This window comes from Channa argus, chromosome 8 (genome assembly GCF_033026475.1).
Source record: "Channa argus isolate prfri chromosome 8, Channa argus male v1.0, whole genome shotgun sequence".
Lineage (NCBI taxonomy): Eukaryota > Metazoa > Chordata > Actinopteri > Anabantiformes > Channidae > Channa > Channa argus.
In genome coordinates this window covers 17,749,949-17,769,343 of record NC_090204.1, presented here as the reverse complement: position 1 = coordinate 17,769,343, position 19,395 = coordinate 17,749,949, and the positions used below count along the sequence as shown (strand labels likewise).

The window sequence follows — 19,395 nt, the reverse complement described above, 5'->3', positions numbered from 1 at the left end:
TTCATTATTGTGTTTTGATTTTATTGATATTCATGTAATTTATGAAATAACATCTTGTTGTTGGAAAGAAAATCCAATAACCTATAAATATGAGAAAAAGATTAGCTGAACCAATTAAATTGTGGGTGAAATGAACTACTAATGAATTTTCATTTAAATTCTAAATTAAACAAACTGACTAATTTGTTAAACCCCAAGGTGACATCTCCAAATCACGTATTTTGTTTAACTATTGTCTAAATCCCAAACACGTGCAATTTACGATAAGATAAAACTATGAAAACTGCAGATCTTTACAATTTAGGACCTGGAACTAGTGGATGAATTGCTTTACAAATTATAAAGGATTTCTAAATGGACACAATTATTAAGGAAGTCTCAAAGTCTCATTAACTTTTTTTTTAAATCTTTAGCTCAGCTGAACAGAAACTGGAAGAGCATACACTTCCATGAAAACTCCATGATTTTCATTTCTGAGATTATGTATTTTTATTTTCTAAAATGTATTGTAAAAAAAAAATTAAATAAAAAAATTCAAAAAACAATGATTAGAATGAATTCAAGCAGATTTATGCTACATGACAGAAAATTAATGATAATTAGTTGTTTATAACCTTAAAGATCAATGGCTTTCGGCTTATCCCTTCAGGGGTTGCCACAGCGGATCATGTTCCACACATTGATTTGGCATAAGTTTTTACCCTGGACTCCCTTCCTGCCGCAACCCTCCCATTTTATCCGGGCTCAAGACCGGCACCAGGGTGGCCCTTGGCCACCAGTTGGTGGTCTACCACTGAGCCACCAGGCCCCCAGTTGTTTAGAACCTTGATAAATACTTTCTATTTAGGATTAGTTTAATATGTCAACAAATAGCTTCCTTCTGGTGAGAGTATTTTGTTTTACTGTGATATGAATAATAACTTTTGGGGACTGGAACAAACACCTGAAAACACCCCTTTCACCATTTCTGATGTTTAACACAGTGAACAATTAATCAAGAATATGTTAAAAGCTAATAAAAAAAAACTTCGCGAATGCTGTATAATTGTTTAAAATGCTGTAATGAGCTAATTAGATTCAACCATTTTAATATTGTCTAAATTAAATCTAAATGAGGGTTAATTAGTAAACTTTAACATCTGCAGATACCCTAAAACATAATCAGAGCCAGTACAGAGATAAATCCAAGAGGCCATCCTCAATGTGTTTCTCATCCTACTTTGAACAAAACACCCTAATCTCCCTAAATGTTTTGAGAGTGTGGACTATGCTAAAGAGGAGAGACAGAACACTTGGCCTGGACAAACACAAAGCTGGACTGGTGTCGGGACAGTCCATGTGGAAAGAGAGTTATCAATGCCAGAGCCAACAGATCTCAAAAGGTTTGTCCCGAAGACAGGCACAGCACCGGGCTACTCTCTCTGACAAGAACAATGACAGCATGGTGGTGTGATAGTGGTGATTGGCATAGCAAGTGAAGAGGTTCTAGAGATGGAGTGCAGAAGGGAGTGAAGGGTGGGAGATGAGAGGGGACAGAGGCACTTTATGGTCAGGGGAGGACTGAAGAATGTGGGGATTGGCCCCTGCACAGAGCAGCTCGTGAGCTGGGACTGAGTGGGGGGATTAAAGGGGACAGGACTGAGATGAGCTGGTCTGCCTCACACACATACACAAGCGCACACACCCACACACCCTGCCTGGCACTCTGCCCAGCCATTCTGTGGCAGTAATGCCCTTAAACTCCAGACTCCACCACACCCAAAGTAAGCAGGCGTGAAGTCTCTCCAACCATCAACACGACCTCCCTCTAAAGAGTCAAAGGGGGAAAAAAATAATCAAGAATGTGATAAGGACAACATAAAACTATTAAAAATAGCTATATTCCATTAGATTAAATCGTTCTTAGCATCTTGAAGTTTACAACAAACTCAAATCCCTATAATATGTTGAATTTGTGACCAATAATCAAATGTCTTTAAGCACAGGAATTAATGTAAGGCTGCAAATAAAAATGTTTATTTAAGGCTATTTAGTAATCTGCTGATAGTTTTTTATAATATAAAAAGTCAAAGAAATTCTATAAAAATACAGCTGTGTTTTGACTGACCAACTGTTAAAAAAAACCCAAGAAGGTTTATATCAGAAATTACAACAAAAACCAGCAAATGCTCAAACTAAGTTAAACCAGAGAGCTTTGGTCACTTTTATTACAAAAATAAATGAAATGACAGATAGTTTGCAACTTTCTGCAAATACATTTATTTTCTGTTTCATCTGCAAAGACAATACAACTGGAACAAATCATTGCTTTGATTAAGATGTCTATTATTTTTCCCAAGTAATCAGTTGGCCTTACAAAATGTCAGATTTCCCTAGTGGATCTCTTAAAATGTTTTCTGTGTGTATGTTGCAATGTCAGTCAAAAAAACAAAAGCGCTACCTGTTATTACCAATGGTATAAACTAGAGATAGGGAGCTACTTCTTACATTTGAGAAGCTGCTAAAAGCAAAGTTTTGCAATAGAAAAAAATCTAAACTAAAATCTGCCTGTTTCAAGTTACCAAGATGACTTATTTGAATGTCTTGTTTTAGAGATGTTAAATTATCATGTTAGAGAGAAAGTAGTAACTTGTCACATTTTAGAAGTTTGAAATGTTGGATGCTGGATGTTTAGCATTATTGTTGGGCAAAAAAACAAAAAACAATTTGAGTACATTTAACTTTCTTCAAATTGGCTTATTCATTATTGTATTGAAAAATGTATAACAAAAAACATCACAGATGGGGACAGGCTGTGTCAAACTTTAAATGGTAAATGGTCTGCACCTATATAGTGCTTTTCTACATATTGGTAATTAAAGCGCTTTACACTGCTTCTCATTCACCCACCCACAGTCACAATCACACACTACACCGATGGTGGTGCTGCAATGCAGCTGGCCAATGCTCACCGGGAGCAACTAAGTTGGGATTCAGTGTCTTGCTCAAGGACATTTTGACATGTGACCGGCGGCGCCGAGGATCGAACCAGCAACTGGGGGGTTGGTGGACAACTGCTCTACCTCCTGCGGCACAGTTGCGCCCTTTAGAAAAATATATGACACTGAACCCAAAAAAAATAATAATCAGTACGGTTCTCTGTCATCAAATTCTACCACCACTAAATGGACAAAATCGACTTGTGGCAACATGTGGACTCGAATCATCCTGATTCGCAGTGCAGCGGACACAAAAAAATAAAAAGGTCAGAAAATCGCTAATATTGAGATTATGCATGTATGCCCCCCCTCCCCCCCTTCTTACACAGTACTCCAGTTGAGGGGAAATACAATTTTTGGCAGACACACTGGCTCCCACGAAAACAATGAATTCCCAGCTGCCATGTAAATAACACCCTTCATGACCATATTAATCTCTTCCAGCTAATAAATGACTAAAATAAAAACTCAGAGGGAAAAAGTTTGCCTAAAAGAGGACACACACAAATTCACAAATATAACAAGAGTTGTTCTGATGCGTTGTAGATTTGAGCTAATTCCTACATCAAAGCCAACCTCAAAAATTTAAAAGATAACATGAACAGACGTGAAACAGTTACTTGTATTGGAAAACAGAGAGCCACAGGGGAGTCACAAATAGCCTCTTTGCAGCACCCAAGGAAAACAGACTATTGGAAATAGGGCGTGTGGGGATTATGACAAGCTACATGACCACTCATCCTGTCATCCCAACAGCGGTGTTCACACAGAGATCCTAGTAATTGCACACAAAGTCATGACCCCACTTCATTGTCCACACATGAAGCAGTTTGGCTTATCAAAGTGTTAACTAGCTGTGTTGTGATGCTTAAATATGCAATAAATACATTTCAATAAACCCAATTTTGGATTCATCAAACTAACGTGCAAGTTTCTTAAGTCTTATCTAAACTGCAATAAACCTTTATTTAATTAAGCCTAATATATGTCACAACAAAGTTTAAATCACTCCCCCAACAAAAACACAATGTTTAAAAAGCATAATTTTATGTAAGTAGTGCTGATTAAAACATTGGCATATTAGGCACCAAAAACCCAGTAATTCTGAAATAAAAATGAAAAATCTAAGTCAAATCTTTCACATGCAACATAAGTACTTTCATCAAAATGTTCAACTACAAGCAGAAGACTTCCTCTGGATGCACATTCACAGATCTAGTTAAAACTTCAAAGGAACCAACACTGAATGGGGACTAGTTCCAAGAAAAGTGGCTGAGCCACTTTCCATGGGTGTGTGTGGCCTAACCATCTGAAATATAGTCCTGAATAACCTCAGGCATTTACACAGTAACCCATTTTGAAGCAATATCTCCCTTCACAGTTAGCAGATGTGTAATTTGTTTACCCACTTTTCTGTTTTCTGCAAAATAAATTATGTAGCTTTTAATGATGACATAAAATCTTAACTGTGCAAATTTATAGTATGAATGCAATAGTACTGAATGATCTATTACAAGATAAAAGGCTCTACATGCCAGCCCTTAAATTATGTCTCATAACGTATTCTTTTTGCTTTTTGCTTTATAATGATCAGCCAGTGCAAGGGTGGTCACCGTGCCTGGATTCAAGTTCAACGTTTGCCACACAGAGACCATGTCAGCTATTCCACCAGACTGATGTTACATGCATTTTTCTCTACAATCATGAGTGTGGAGGGCATTAAAGATTAACCGACTGTTTGCAAATGACGCAAAGGTGTTAGAGAAGTTGTATAATCTTGGTTTATTGTATAAGCCTTGTGTGTTAAGGTTTCAGGCCGCTGGCAGTGGAGACACCACCCTCCTCTCCAGCCCAACCTGGAGAGGACAAATCTTTTCCCCGGCGCCTTGTAGCGGCTTCTTAGCCTTTAGCCAACGGCCGATACTCCCCTGTAGGTAGATTAGCTTAGCCTAGCCGTACAAAACCTCGACTCTTAATTACTCTTCGCACTGTTTAATCTAGTGCATGTGCTTTTTAAACACAGCAAGGCAGAATAAACACCAGGCGTGAAGCTCTTTGTGTATCTGGCTCTGGCTAAAGCTATGCAGCGGGGAGAAATGCTGTGAGAGACCGAAGCTAGCTAGCGGCAAATACCGATGTATGAGTGCCCAGCTAGCATAGCTTCAGAGCCAAACAACTGCGAGTTCATTAGCAGCAGGAGCTTTTTTTTTCCTTCTGGCTAACAGAACAGAGGATTCATTGCTGCCCTGCCAGCGCGCAGCCTGCTGGCATTTTCACCGTGTAAAGTTCAGATTCCGTAAGACACAAAAGCCACCGTACCTGGTTCTCCATGTTTCTCTGGCTTCACTGATTGTTGTATTTATTTACAGCGGCGTTTGTGAACAGTCTCCCCAGCCTGTGCTCCTCATTGTGTGTCAATCCAGCCCAGAAGCGGAAGGCAGACGGCTCCCCTCCCCTTCCAGACGGCTGCTGGCAGGCGACCAAAACAGAAAGCTCTCCCAGCCAATGACAGAGCGGGAAATTCAAGAACGCTTGAAAGCAACAAATCAGAGCACCGAAGGGGCGGGGCATATCCGGAGCCGCAAATACAATTAAAGCATTTGCAAGAGATTCTCTCGAGTGACAGCGAGCTTGTCCCAATGGCTACAGCTCGGTTCAATTGTAAAATGCACAAGATGCTAATTGATTAACCGGGGCTCTATTGTATAGATTATTGTGGTAAATGCAATATATTTTTTAGATTTGATTAAAAAAAAAAGAGGACATTATGTCTTCCTCATAAGTCATAATTTTGGCTTAATTTGCTCTGGTGGGAGAAGTATTCAAAGGCTTTAATGGTTCCCTTTGGGATAAGACCAGTAATGAACGTTAATTACCATTTATAAACTATTATTGATATGCCACCAAATTAGCTGCATTGCACAAGTCTTTATTACAGATGCATTCAGACGTCTCTGTTCCTTCTCCTTTACTTTCTCAAATAATTTGTGCAGCATTCTCTACCATATTATAAACCACTTCTTTAAACAAAGACAATTTAAAAACTATTAGGTTTGCAGCTTGTAAATTCAATAAAAGTAACACTGGGTCAAGCGGCAACATGTAAATGTTTGCATCTGATCACTAGATTTGTATTGCAATGTGACTAGGTGCTGTTCTGCCTATAAAGAGGTTGATACAGTGCAATGGTCTAAAATTAATTCTGTGAATTAGCATCCATAGACTGACGACTGAGTATGAGCTTATCACATAAAACCATACACTGATTATTTGTTAGTGATGAGCAGCAGAATTCATAATACAGTATATGTTGGAAGATATGGATTATATATAGATGGAAGATATAAACCTGCACATTACACTTTATTAAGTTACATTTTATGCTGGGATAAGCCTCCAAAATATTTGTGCTTGCATGAGGACATACACACAGTTTAATGGTCAAACTGCACATTCATCTCTCTGACCAGAAAACAGAGGACAATATGTTGTCGTACAATATACACAAAATATGGTTTTGAAGTAAATTGGGCTGTGGAAAGTCTGAACGGCAATATCTTCACTAATATTTGACATTTTATAGATTAATTGAGTAATTTATTTATACTGAAAGTAATTAGAAAACTAAAGTACAAGTAAGTCAATTATAATACAGTGGAAAGGGGCATTTCAAATAATTGATTAAAAATAAAAAGTAACTATTTTGATAAATAATTGTTTCGGCATGTTTAACATTCTTTTATTCCGGCCTCTGTAATATTTTAAATTATATCAATGGACAAAATATTCAGTAGATCATCCAATTAAGAAACTAATTTCTTTTTATCCAATGGTAATGGGGAACACATTTATTATAAGATAAATGTAAAGTGCTTTACAAGGATTTAGAGGTGCCTGCAACACACATTTTCTGTAACACTGATTTATAAAACTGGGTATATTGGGATAAAATATTATTACTCCATTACTAGTGATGATGATGTTATACAGCCTGTACACATGTCCTAGTGCACTTGTTACAATTGAAATGTTTTATCTGAAAACAAAGCAGCATGTCATCAACAGAGTCAGGGTGTGGAAAGTAAAGTCAAGTCTCTGGTTCTCAGACTTTGATGTGAGATTATCTGGCATCAGCTCTGGGACAGAAGGCCACCAGTCTCTCATTGGATTGGTGCCACCAATTCTCCTGCCACTCAAACTGATCCAGGATGGCCTACTTGTACAGAGATATTAATGTTTAAATCCTCCTTTTCAATGTGCATTTTCTTCAATATGAAGAAATAATACAAAGATAAAAAGTTCAACAGGATCCACACACAAACCATAGTGTTTTAATTGCAATTGTCTTTAAAAACACCTACAGTTTTTAAAAATGTAAAGCAATTATACTGTTTAATACATATCTGAGTATATAATTACGAGGATAAATTTACATGATAAACTAAACATTAACTGTGTCCAAAGTTGCAGGAACTTAAAAAAATAAAATAAAAAATCATGATTATGGCCAAAAAATATGTCCCTAAATAAATGTGCATGTCTATCAATAAAATGTTTGTATGCAATTTATTCCCCTTTGGCAATAAACCACAAACCTGGTCCCCTTGAAATAAGTAAGTAAATGAATTAATTAAATTAAATAATAAAGGTGCTTGACAGCTTTGCAATAAAAAAAGCTAATTTATGTCCACTGTAAAATTCTAATATATACTCTTCAAGGCCAAATTAAGACATAATAAACACAAATAATTTTAAATAAACACAAAAATAGAAATGCAAATGAGATCCACACCATAGGGGGAAAAAAATGAAGCTTTCTGCTGCTCGTATGTCAGCTGGTCGTTAGGTTATGCTCATAGTAATAATCGTGCATGTATTTGTATGTGACCAATGCAAAAGGTTTTGGTTCTGCCTAATAACACCTCCTACATCTGCCAGTCTGTTTTTGAACAGTTTTTGGGAAGTTGCTTTTAAAGTGGAGTTGTTTTGGGGGTGTTCACTGTGGACCTTGACCACTGCCACCACTTTCTTCTTTGCTGGGATCCTTAAGAATAAAAGCACAATCATCTCATTCCCAGGTCAAATTTCCTTTTCCATTTTTAGTCAATTTTCGTGTCTGCTGTACTTAGATTACTTACTTCTTTACTGCCCTGGATATACTACAGTAGTGCCTCCTCACTAGTGGAAATTTCAAAACAAAACATAAAACCTGATTAAATAATTTAGCATCCTAGAAGTAAAAAGAAAAAAAAATCCCACATAGTTGTTTCATAGTTGTTTGCTAGCTTAAGCTACAGTTCAGCTGCAGAGAGGGTGAATTTAAAGCTTGAGAAAAAGCCTAAGGACACCCCTGAGAATTTCCCTTAACAGATATACGCTGTTTGTTCATCTGTTGTGCAATACCTTGTTCTTGAAGTCAACCTCAATAAGCATGAGGAAGCCTGCAGAGAAGCCCTGACTCCATCACCTTGTGTGGAGGCTTTCCGCATACTGAAGACAGACACAGACTAAAAGACATTAAATGTAAAGGTTAAACCGATATTACTCTTAGTGTTGATAGAAGATTTAGCTGCACTAACCAATTTCTTGGTTAGAATCCTGTACTATACACCTGTCTTCTACGCAGTTGAAAATGGGGTGCAACAGTTAACAGAAGTCATGGATTGGATCAGATCCTCGTTTTTCAATCCTGGCCATTGATCATATAATTTTTCAGATCAGAAAAAAACACAGGGTATGTAGGGGGCTGTGCAGTGCATAGTGGTGTGTAAAGAGCAAAGCAAAGCTGCAGCAGAGTAGGGAGGGGTGGGGTAGCCAGAGAGTAGATTGATTTTGAGTTTCATTCTACTACTAGCTTAAAGTTGCACAAGTAGCTTTGTTGTCCTTAGTTCTCGTGCATGTTAAACCATGGGGGTGATCTGTACAGATCACAGATTAACTGCAATCTATTAACCCACTGCCCCTGTGTATACAACATACTACATAAATTATTATGACAGGTTAAAATATTTACCTTTTCTGTTTTATCTCTCTTGGGTGGGGTAGCTCTCATGCAAGTGGCAAAACAACTTCCTCTTATTGCTGGTTGTCACCACTCTCTGGTTCTTGAACAAAAACAGTCCAGTTGGGGGTGAAGTTTTCTGATATTTTTCTTCTTCACCTGAACTCTGTGGCCCAACTCCATGTTCAACTGCACTGAGTGAGGGAGTGGGGAAAAAAGTAAGATTATGTACTTTATAGGCTTGAGAAAGATCAAAGATGTCATACATCCAATGTAAAAAGCGATCATTAAAAAGAAATGAGGGTTAAGAGCTCCTAAAACCACACTAAAATTTCTTACTCAAAGTCGCATGATAAAACATGAGCAAACATTAAATGCTGAAAATAAGCATTATGAGTTTATGGAAGATTACATTTTTGCAGCAGAAATCCATAAAACTTTGAAGTCACAGGAGGAGACTCTTTCCAGAAGCATTTGCCCTCCTAAACATAATAACTTTACTATTTTCAAACCAGACTTTATGGTGTACACTGCATTAAACCCAGTGTTACATTATTTACAATCTTGTTTTATTTATTTTTTGTTGTACGTCCATCTTTTTACCCCTGCGCTACACATGTTCACCTATTGCACTGTATTTAAATTGTACAATACTTTTCCACAACATTGACATAAAAACCTGTTGTCAGCTGCATAAACTACTGCATATACTGCATCAAACTGAGTTTGATTCTTATATCACTCTACATGAGATTTTCTTTGTTTACTTTGGTTTAACCACTTGAACCAAAGCGAAAAAAAGAGAAGCAATTTCACAAACAATTGTCAACAAAAACTAAAACCATTCAGTTTTAGGCTCAACATTTTTGACATAATGATCTTTATTCAAAATTTAGTAAAGATGATGTTGTCCAATTTATACCCTTTTCAAGTTAAGATAAAAATCTAGCTCACTATCGGCTACTCAACAGTGAGCGTTAGCAATATGAAGACACGAAAAGTAGCTTATAGACTGCGACTAGTCTGACTGTATTTAGGCAACGTAACTGTGAAGTAAGTCCACTGTCCATTGTAAGTTTGGACAATGGACAACACAATCATTGGTGCTAGTTAACTTAACCATAACAGCTAACGCTAGCAGGACTGACCGTTATAGCAAACTTACCATGACGTTTCTGGATGTGCCTTGGTCTCATCCTGGCAACGTTAATCTAAACATGAGGTATTTAAAGCTGCCAGACTCAAGATAATTCGCAACCTTCTGACATCTCTACTTAGCGTAATGTTGGGCAGCGCAGACATTTTTGTTGTTTTACTTTTTTTTTCTTCTTTGCGTTGTTGACGTTCTTCTTCTTCTTCTTCTTCTTCTTCTTCTTCGTGGCTGGCTCACACCTACGAAAGACTTGCACACTGCCACCTACTGTACCGAAGTGGTTGGGTGATTGGACAATTGGTAATTTAAAAAGAAACTAAATATTTCCTGATTATGCCTCCGTGACACATTCTTAAAATCTTAAAAAATATAATAAAGAAATGTCTCCTCTTTGAAAGGCCAGAGGATCAAGTTATTTGGATTCATCATCTGGGAACCATGAATCTCTGAACAAAATTTCATGCAAACTCATCAGATAATCAAGTTGGACCAAGGAGGAGGACTAAATGATAGACACTCAGATTGTCCTGACCCCCATGTTGGTAAACACCGACAGAGACACAAAGCCCAGCAGTTGTACTACAGAGCACTGGAAAGTTGCAGATCATTTATCATCATGATAATTACAATTAGAGTTAACATTCAGTTTTATTTCTTATCTCGCTCTAAATCAACTGGCTCTCATGTTATTAATATTCAAACATCAAGATTCTAAAAGCCCTGGTTGCTCCATTCAGTGGGAGATCACAGTTTGACACTGAAATGTAGAGAACACATGCATTTTCTTTTTGTAAAGGATCTATTGTTGTATCTATTGTATCCATATAGAGGGAGCCAGTGTTCCTGGATTTTCTTTAAACTGCACTACATTCAACAAAAAAAAAGTCCTCAGTCATACAAAAGCAAACACTTTCTAGCAATTGACAGTAAATGTTGTGAGACAAGCAGTCAAACAAATGCACTTGATTCCTGAATTCCATTATTTTGATGAATTTCACAAAAATGTTCAAACAGATCAAACAGCACTTTTATTGCATGTTGCTATAACAGGGATTAGTTTAAAATGAGAAAAAAGCGATTCACCAGCTAAAAGACGCCCAACATGTGAGGCTACGGTGTATGAAATTACATACTGACGTAATTTAAAACTCCATGTAAACACATTTCATTGTAGTCTTTTACTCTAATACCATCTTACATGGAATTTCTGTTGCTTACCGTCAAAAGAAAAGAAACAATTTACAAATCAGTAAATTCTTCCACACGCAGAGTCAAATAAATCAAAGCACTTGATTTATATACACAAAAACTTTGAGGTGTAGCTGTTAAAGACAATGTCTCCATTCATTCTCATCTCAGCATGTCTACAGACAGTTGATATAATCATTAAAGATTTGCAAATGACTTAAAACCTATAAAACATAAATGAAATACCCACTTTGTATGTAATTTGTTATCATAACCTAAAGAAACCACACAGAATTTTAACAGATCCACTGAAGTTCAAGAGAATCTGTTATAAAATGTAGGTACTGAAAACCAATTCCAGTAATTAGTCTTAAAAAGTGAGCGTTACAATAATATCACTGAAATTATACTTTTGCAGCTGCTAGTCATAAACATCTAGGGATGAGAATTCAGTCGTAAGTGTGACGGTGTAAATAATGTACAGCTGTATTGGAGTAGTCAGACACCTTCACTTTTGCCCAATTTATAGCATTAGAGAAAATTAATTCAATCTCAATCTGAATAAATATGATAAAAAAGAAAGCAAACAGGAAACATCTGACCCAAACATTAAGTGTGTGTACTTTAATCAATGGGATTTTTAATACTTTTGCATAAAATTGTAAAAACCTGATTTTTTCATGATGTTTTACTGTGAGTTAATAATGGTAGATTGTTAGAAATAAATACCAGTTTCATCAATTGTTTCATGGATAAAGTGTAAAACAAGGGAAGGGATCTACTTTTAAAATAAACTCTATACTAGCTATATAAGATAATGAATAATTACTTTGTAGGATTGCATCAGCTCTGTAGTAAAATGGGTTCCAAGAGCCTCTGGACAGTGACACAAACAAAAACTTGCAAACACATCTTTTTATACATATATTTTTTTTTATAGTGATCCTTTACAGACTTGTGCCATCAATGCTTTTTAGTCCAGTTCTTTGACTGTGCGATAACAAAAGTGACTTTAAGATTTGGGTCTCCCTTGCCCCACGAGGCCCCTGATTTGGCACCTATTAGACCCAATTGGCAATCCATCCATGGTGTGGGCAATACTTTGTCGTTTAAAATCTATTAATCATTGCGACGTAACATTAGATTCCTAAAGTTTAATTTTTTTCTAGGAAGGCCATAATGTTAAGATGTTAAGCCAAAGTTAACACCATCAGCACTGTTTCTGTGTTTTCACAGTACCCTTCAGGACAATGTGAGGAAATCCAAAAGCCCATTTATCACATGGCCAGTAGTGAAGTCCAGGGAGTGAATATGGGATCTCATTGTTGGCGTCCAGGTAAGCTACCAGGGTGCTGCCATAGGCCACAGCCATCACAATGAGAATGTGCCTGCAGGATACATAAAATAAAAACAATTTCTTGGAAAGAAACAACCCAAAATTATTTTGTTTAACTAGGTTTTGTGTAAAATGGTTTATGCTTATAGGCAACAATCAGGATGGATGATGGGAGTGTAAGGGTTTTGTAAGAGTTTTTTTTTGGCTTATTGTGTGAGTTCAGGGTCACCAGGGCGGATCATTTGTCCGCATGTTGATTTGGCACAGTTTTTATGCCACATGCCCTTCCTGGCGCAGCCCTCCCCAATTTCTAACGGGCTTGGGACCGACGCTTGGGATGAGGATGGGCTGTTCAGTGCGGTTCAGTGTCTTGCCCAGGGACACTTCGACATGTGGTCAGGAAAAGTGGGGCAAGAACCTCCGACCCTATGGTTGGTAGGGGGCCACTCTAACACCTGAGCCACTGCCACCCTCTGATGATGGGTGTGTAGGGTAAGGGACACATTCTTTGTCGTACTTCATGTCACAGTTGACTTTTTAACACTTAACCTGCATTGCAATGTTTGCCTATGTGCCTATACATATAAAAGGAGCAAAGGAGTGCAAAGGTAAAGAAGGGCATGTAATAGTAAAGCCAATAAAGGAGTGGAACGATGAGGTAAAAAAAGGAAAGGTAATGGACAGGACTTACCATACACCATGCAGGTAGCAGAAGTTTAGTTTCTGCCAGAAACTGCAGCCAAAACGGTCACTAATCCAGCAGGTGATGGCAAGGATCCACAGAGCCACTGACATCTTGGCCAGCCTCAGAGCCTTCTGGTCCATGCAGCTGAGAAAGTGGGAAAACTTGTGAAAAGTACGAATGACAACAGCTCAGATACAGATGCCTGAAATGTCAACGTTTTTATACCATCGCATCTCCACAACCAAAGTGTAAAGCAGGTGGAGGCCGAAGCAGTTTAAAGCGTAGGCATTGGCTGTAGGTTTGACAAACGATGACACAGTGCTGATGATGGTAATTACTAGGACGAGCCTGGAAAACGAGCTTCTGTGGAAAACAGACAGAGGCAGAAGAACAGGAAGCTGTGAGCCAAAGGTTCAGGAGCATAAGTGAGGTTTATGAGATGGATGAAAGCCTCACCGTCTCGTATGGGAGTGAGTTTCATGCTTGTTTTAGCAGATTTTATTCAAAGAACTGTACAAAATAATACGACATGATATGATAAACTTACAAACAGAATTAAAATCAGAAACTGACGTACATTTTTTATCAGAAAATTCTCGTACAACAGTGTTATTTATTAACATTTGATACCTACAATACCATTTCTCATGTACTCATGCATTTAGTCTTTAACTGTGACTACTGTGTAGCACAATGGGTTTTTAGAGTAACACAATGGGTCTTTTGTGCAGCTACATCTCAATTGATGTGGCTGTTTTAAAGCAGAGCTATTGTGCTGTTCTCGTTTTCTGATTTCCTGCATTTTATTTAAATGTGTCTTTAGCCTCTGTGTGCCACGCTGCTGCAGTTGTGAAATGTGGGGGGAAATCTTTAAAATTAAGTTAGCAAAAGCTCAGGAGCCAAACCAGGATTGTATAACCAAGCTCTGTGACTTGCCAACAAGAAGTGCTAATAATCAAATAAAAGAGGAACACTTGACCCTTTGCCTGGTAGGGAGCAGCCCAGTAATCTTGTTCTTGTTAAATGCTGGACTTCTTTTCAGTTGCTCATGAAATTTTTATTTATCGTTTCTCCCACCTGGTGGTTAACTATTTACTGACTTTGAGTGGAACTCTATGTTTTTGCAACAGTGAGAGACCCTATACGTTACATTAAGTTGGAAAGAGCAGCACCACATCATGCCATTCTGACAGTTACTCCTGTTGGGGCTGTCAGACTGGCTCCACAGCCAGCACAGGTTAGGTTTCAGAGTGGCGTGCCTCTGAAGCATTAATTTGTTGGTCTTATTAAAGAATTGTTGAGCTGTGTGGGAGTCCTTAGTAACACGTGGAAGAATGTGTGACCTTCACGCAAAAGTAGAAACAGACCGTGGGTTATTTGTGAAACCGTTAACCTACCTGTCTTTTATAAAGGAGGGGAACATCTTACGGGGAAACCAGACGGCATATCCCAGGGCCAATACCCACAGGATTGACAGCTCATCCAACATCTGGCCAACAAAACTAAGAGTCATGTGGAAATATGCCGAGAAGAGACCTGCAAGAGAGAACAATTAAGAAACAATGCAGTTTTCATATTATTAGAAGAACAAATGCATAACTGTAGGAATGTAAAGTTCCAGTTATAAAATAGTAAGAAAATCTGTAAATATTTCCATTTGAGATTGTAGTGTTGTGGTCTTTTTTCGTCAAAAAAAAAAAAGAAAAATGACTTAAACAGTAAGTTACACTACTGCAGACACTTTTTCAGCCCCCTAATGAAATATTTAATTAGGAAATAAACTTCCAGACTCAGGCCAGTCCATTATTATGCATCCTGGCAACCACAGGCTCTGCTCTACTCCCCACAAGTACATTTTTGAACAGTTTTCACTTGTCTACAGCAGGTACAGTTTGTATCAATATTTCACTTGTGTGCAATGGATACACAGTGTAACATGCAGTAAGTTGAGCACATCAAATCATAAATTAGCAACTCACAACAACTGCATAAGTGGCTCGTGTTACATGAATGTCAACAAAATGATAGACTTCCAATACGTCCAAAATGGTGCAGACAGATATGAACCAATGTGAGTTATACAGAGAAAGGAGTAAAGAGCAACTGACCAACAAATATCATCATGATCCAGACCAAGTGAATTGACAAGCTCCTCTCTCTGGCGTAAGGATGCAGAAGGTAGAGCATGATCGGGGCTATGATGAAGAATATAAAGCTGCTCATCTGCAGGGAAGGCATTAATCAACCAATTAAAAATGGAATAGTAGCTAGATGTTACAAGTAATCCATCGTGTGTTTTTAGATACATATTCCTGAATGAGAAATGCCACGTTACGGGGTTACATAACTTACAGTGTTGAAGTACTCCGCCACATGTTCAGAGTGTTTGTAGTTGTCTTCACACCAGTCGATTTCTGAACTCTCATAGGAGAAAACTCCTGCTATCCTTTCACTGGAGCAGACACCTGTCAGGCAGAGAGATGGGAAACAGTGACCTCCGACTTCTAAATGGTCACTAACACAGAGAGCACACCTGCAGTTCCACCGACACATTATTTGTGTGGATGGTTTATGGAAATCATCTTCTACTCCACACCCCTGAGTTGTAGCTATACTTCTATTCAAAAGTGTCTGCTTTGTCATGGTAATTTAAACAGTCGTTCAATGTGTACTGTGAGCTGCAAGCAGATAGCCCATAAGTGTTTCTTAATGTTTCTTAATGCAGTCAGCTGTTCCTGGGGATACTGTAAGTGGAGGCTGCAAATTGATGATCAGTGACATAGCAAAACACATTTGTACTAATGCAACATAGGTCCTAGGTGAAGTTATGATTTTTGAGAAGTACTGTACACTTGAACTCTCCCTGTAGCTACTACATTATAGTGTTTCGTAACCAATTTGTTGAATGTTGACAAATGCTACAAATACTTATGGTGTGTACTATATAAATATACCACCATTACCACCTAACCATTATGGAGACCAATGTTATTTCGGACAACATCTGGGTTGCCAGATTTTGAAAAATACCCCTCCAGTATGAAATCTCTGCCCTCTGAAGACTTTTCTAGTGGACTGACTGGAAAATTATTGCAGAGCATTTTAATAAACAAATTATTAATATTTACGCCTGCAGACCATAGAAAATCGCAGCTTAAGCAAGGCCCTGTTAATTATTGGAGGGGTGCCATCTTGAGAGGTAGGCTCTCAGACCAGCTATGGGTTACCTGCAAACCTTTTTGCTTTGGATGGCTAAAAGGATGTTATAATCACCCTGATTCGATTGAGGTAAGGCAAAGGTAAGGCAGCACTCCTCTACTGGCCTACTGTGGCGACGCCTTGCAGGATGACTGAAACTCAGACTCTAACTGACTACAAGAAAGGCCGCAGAATCCTCACATTAAAACAAAAATGAAATACGATAAAATTCAATGTAAACCTTAATAAATGGTTATAAAGTTAACAATAATGTAGTCCTAAATGTTAACGTAAAACTTTTTGGCCCTGCAGCCCTTATACCGAAGCTGGTCTCCCTGATGAATTAAAGTGCTAGATTTAAAGAAAAGCACAGTGTTGTACGACAGGATCATTTTCTACTACCGGGGAATCAGAAAATGTTCGGTTGCCATAAGTTTATAATTTATCTATAAAACATTAATAAAGGATTTATTAACTATTGATGATGTTATTAATTACAGCTTTCGAATTGTTTTCTCTTGAAGTGGGACCAAAACAACAACACTAACAAAGATATGAAGACTGTAGGCGGCTACAGTACATAAAACAATCTAAACGCATTACGGAATATTAAATTGTTTGTTATATTAATCCAACAGATAGAATAATCTAACACACTTTACTGGACTGGACGATCTATTATAGTTTTAAAAAGAAGCTACTATCCCACTTTACCTGAGCATAATGAATGTCTACAATGGCTAATGAGTGTAAACAGCAGGCAGTCCTGTGTAAACACATCTGATAAATACATTGAATAATGACAGGACTGTGTCTATTCAAATTGTTGTGTGTGATTGTTTCATTGGTATGGCATATGAAATATGATTATAAATTTTAATATAAGAATCAACAGGGAAGTCCTACTTAACCAGAAAACTACTGTACATCCCCTCTATATAGTTTGTCCTAAAATAAAAAAACTTAACTGAACAAAATCTAAAGATATTTGCCAGAAACACTTTACTGTTTATACCCTCTGCGGCTATACTGAATTTAAACAGTATATAATACAGTATGACCACACTGGATATTGACTGTTAGACTGTGAGTGTGACAAATCTTATTATAGGAATATTTTGTTAATATGATGGATGTAAAACATCATAAACACCATGCACTAAAAGTTAATAATGTTAAAAAAGTTAATATGTTGCTCAGAGATAATTCCTTTTAAAAAATTATTCTTAAAAAATAAATAAATAAAAACTTCATTCATATGGCTCTTACCTCCCATGCTGCTGCTGTCCCGGCCTGCGGTTTGCCAGTGTTGCTCCTCCACAGGTGGTAGAACAGGTGCCTTCACGGGGGCGGGGCATCGAAGCGCTCCAGATCCTGTCGCGCGACACGGTGACGTTTAATTAAGTCAAACTGTTTCGCATCCCTGAGCCCATAAGTCACCAAGGGACAAAAAAGGAATGTCTGCAATTGACTCATTGCTTTCCATTGAATGCGAAGCCTACAGGTCGGCTATGACAAATATTTGAAAATGATAAATGTCGCAGAAAACGCAAGAGGCAGGACGTATTTAAAAATGCAATGAAGACAATGTTAACTGTATAAACAGAGGCAGCGGTCAGTCAAACGGAGTTTCTGAGCTCCATTGTCAGACTGCATGAGCTGCATAACAAAACAAATACAATCACAGAGACAAAGGGGGATATGAAGCAGACTGATAACAGCATCAGGTGCCGCAGCTGGCTGCTGTGCCTGTCTCCGTAATCTACATGGTGGCTCTACCAAAGACGCTCAACCTGTCCATCTGTCTCCGCTGGGCCCGGTCCAACACCGGCGGCAGAATTGACAAAATAAAAGCAGAAGCGTTGTGAGTGGGCGGGAGAACAGGTGCCCGCAGGCGTTGGTGTGTGAGTAGGGTTTCTTTAAAAGCTGTGTGCATGTGTTACAAATGAAGTAGTGGTAACTGTGATTTCCTACTTTAAGTACATTCACTGAGCTATTACATACAGTAGGCCAATTAGCAATATAATCTAACCCAAATAATAAACAGAAAACTACTCCTGATGCATAATGGTATACTAAACATACAGGATACTAAGGGGCAGTGGCGGATGAAGTACTGACATCTTTTACTTATTTGAAATTTTTGAATGATCACCACTGGCATCTGAAAGGTATCTTTATGCTTTTTTATCTAAGACTGATTTTCCTCTGTTGAGTTCAGAACTCATGATTATGACACCAGATCACAGGGGAAGACTGGTTCCTCTGAGCCAAGTTCCTCATACCGGCTCTGAAGTGGGACAGACTGGTTTCCAGTACTATATTCCTTAGTACTGCAATAAGCTGCAACACAACATGAAGTTAGATATGCTCACTCCTCTGAGAGACTTAACTTTATAAGCTAATTTTACCACTAATACAACCACTATTCCAAAAAAGTTGAAAAGATTTGAAAACGTAAATAAAAGCAGAGTGCAATGATTTGCAAATCTCATCAACCGATATTTGGGCATGGGCTCAGGAACACTTCCAGAAATCTGTGTAATCCACAAATGTAAGTTAAAGCTGTATCATGCAAAGAAGAAGCCATATGTGAACACGATACATAAATGCAGCCATGTTGTCTGGGCCAAAGCTCATTGAAATGATTTGAGGCAAAATGGAAAACTGTTCTGTGGTCCGATGAATCAAAAATTTGAAATTCTTTTTTGGAAACCAAGGACGCAGAGTCCTGTGGACTAAAGAGGAGAGGGACCATCTGGCTTGTTATTAGCAGACAGTTTAAAATCCTGCATCTCAGATGGTATGGGGGGAGCTAATACCTAGAAAGGCACCATCAATGCTGAAAGGTACATA

At 38.0% G+C, this 19,395-nt stretch overlaps 2 protein-coding genes across 10 annotated transcripts in view; both read right to left on the bottom strand.

Moving 5' to 3' along the window:
- mllt1a (MLLT1 super elongation complex subunit a) overlaps positions 1 to 10,358 on the bottom strand; it is a 34,408-nt gene extending 24,050 nt beyond the window's left edge. For 4 of the 8 annotated variants that reach the window (XM_067512341.1, XM_067512343.1, XM_067512342.1 and 1 more), the window contains exon 1: positions 5,298 to 5,439. In XM_067512341.1, coding sequence (XP_067368442.1) covers positions 5,298 to 5,309 — 12 coding nt within the window. In that variant the 5' untranslated portion in view covers positions 5,310 to 5,439. The other 4 variants (XM_067512339.1, XM_067512336.1, XM_067512337.1 and 1 more) reach the window with 4 other exon arrangements.
- A 779-nt stretch (positions 10,359 to 11,137) lies between these two features.
- acer1 (alkaline ceramidase 1) lies at positions 11,138 to 18,396 on the bottom strand. Of its 2 annotated transcripts, none has more exons than XM_067513536.1 (7): positions 17,809 to 18,396; positions 15,694 to 15,806; positions 15,450 to 15,564; positions 14,739 to 14,877; positions 13,567 to 13,701; positions 13,348 to 13,485; positions 11,138 to 12,708 (listed from the first exon to the last, which is right to left on the bottom strand). In XM_067513536.1, exons 1-7 carry the CDS (start codon positions 17,813 to 17,815, stop codon positions 12,531 to 12,533), a joined length of 825 nt encoding a protein of 274 aa, XP_067369637.1. In that variant the 5' UTR covers positions 17,816 to 18,396; the 3' UTR covers positions 11,138 to 12,530. The 2 variants fall into 2 exon arrangements, with proteins under 2 accessions (XP_067369637.1, XP_067369636.1); XM_067513535.1 differs by having other exon boundaries at positions 13,567 to 13,704; positions 17,809 to 18,366.
- Positions 18,397 to 19,395: the final 999 nt, after the last annotated feature.

What these genes read in the sequence shown, in the direction of transcription:
- acer1 (XM_067513535.1), bottom strand. An exon ending in TGGCGGAGTACTTCAACACT is followed by an intron (nt 15,565 to 15,693) that starts GTAAGTTATGTA and finishes CCTTCCCTGCAG; the next exon opens with ATGAGCAGCTTTATATTCTT. An exon ending in GATCATGATGATATTTGTTG is followed by an intron (nt 14,878 to 15,449) that starts GTCAGTTGCTCT and finishes TCTCTCTTGCAG; the next exon opens with GTCTCTTCTCGGCATATTTC.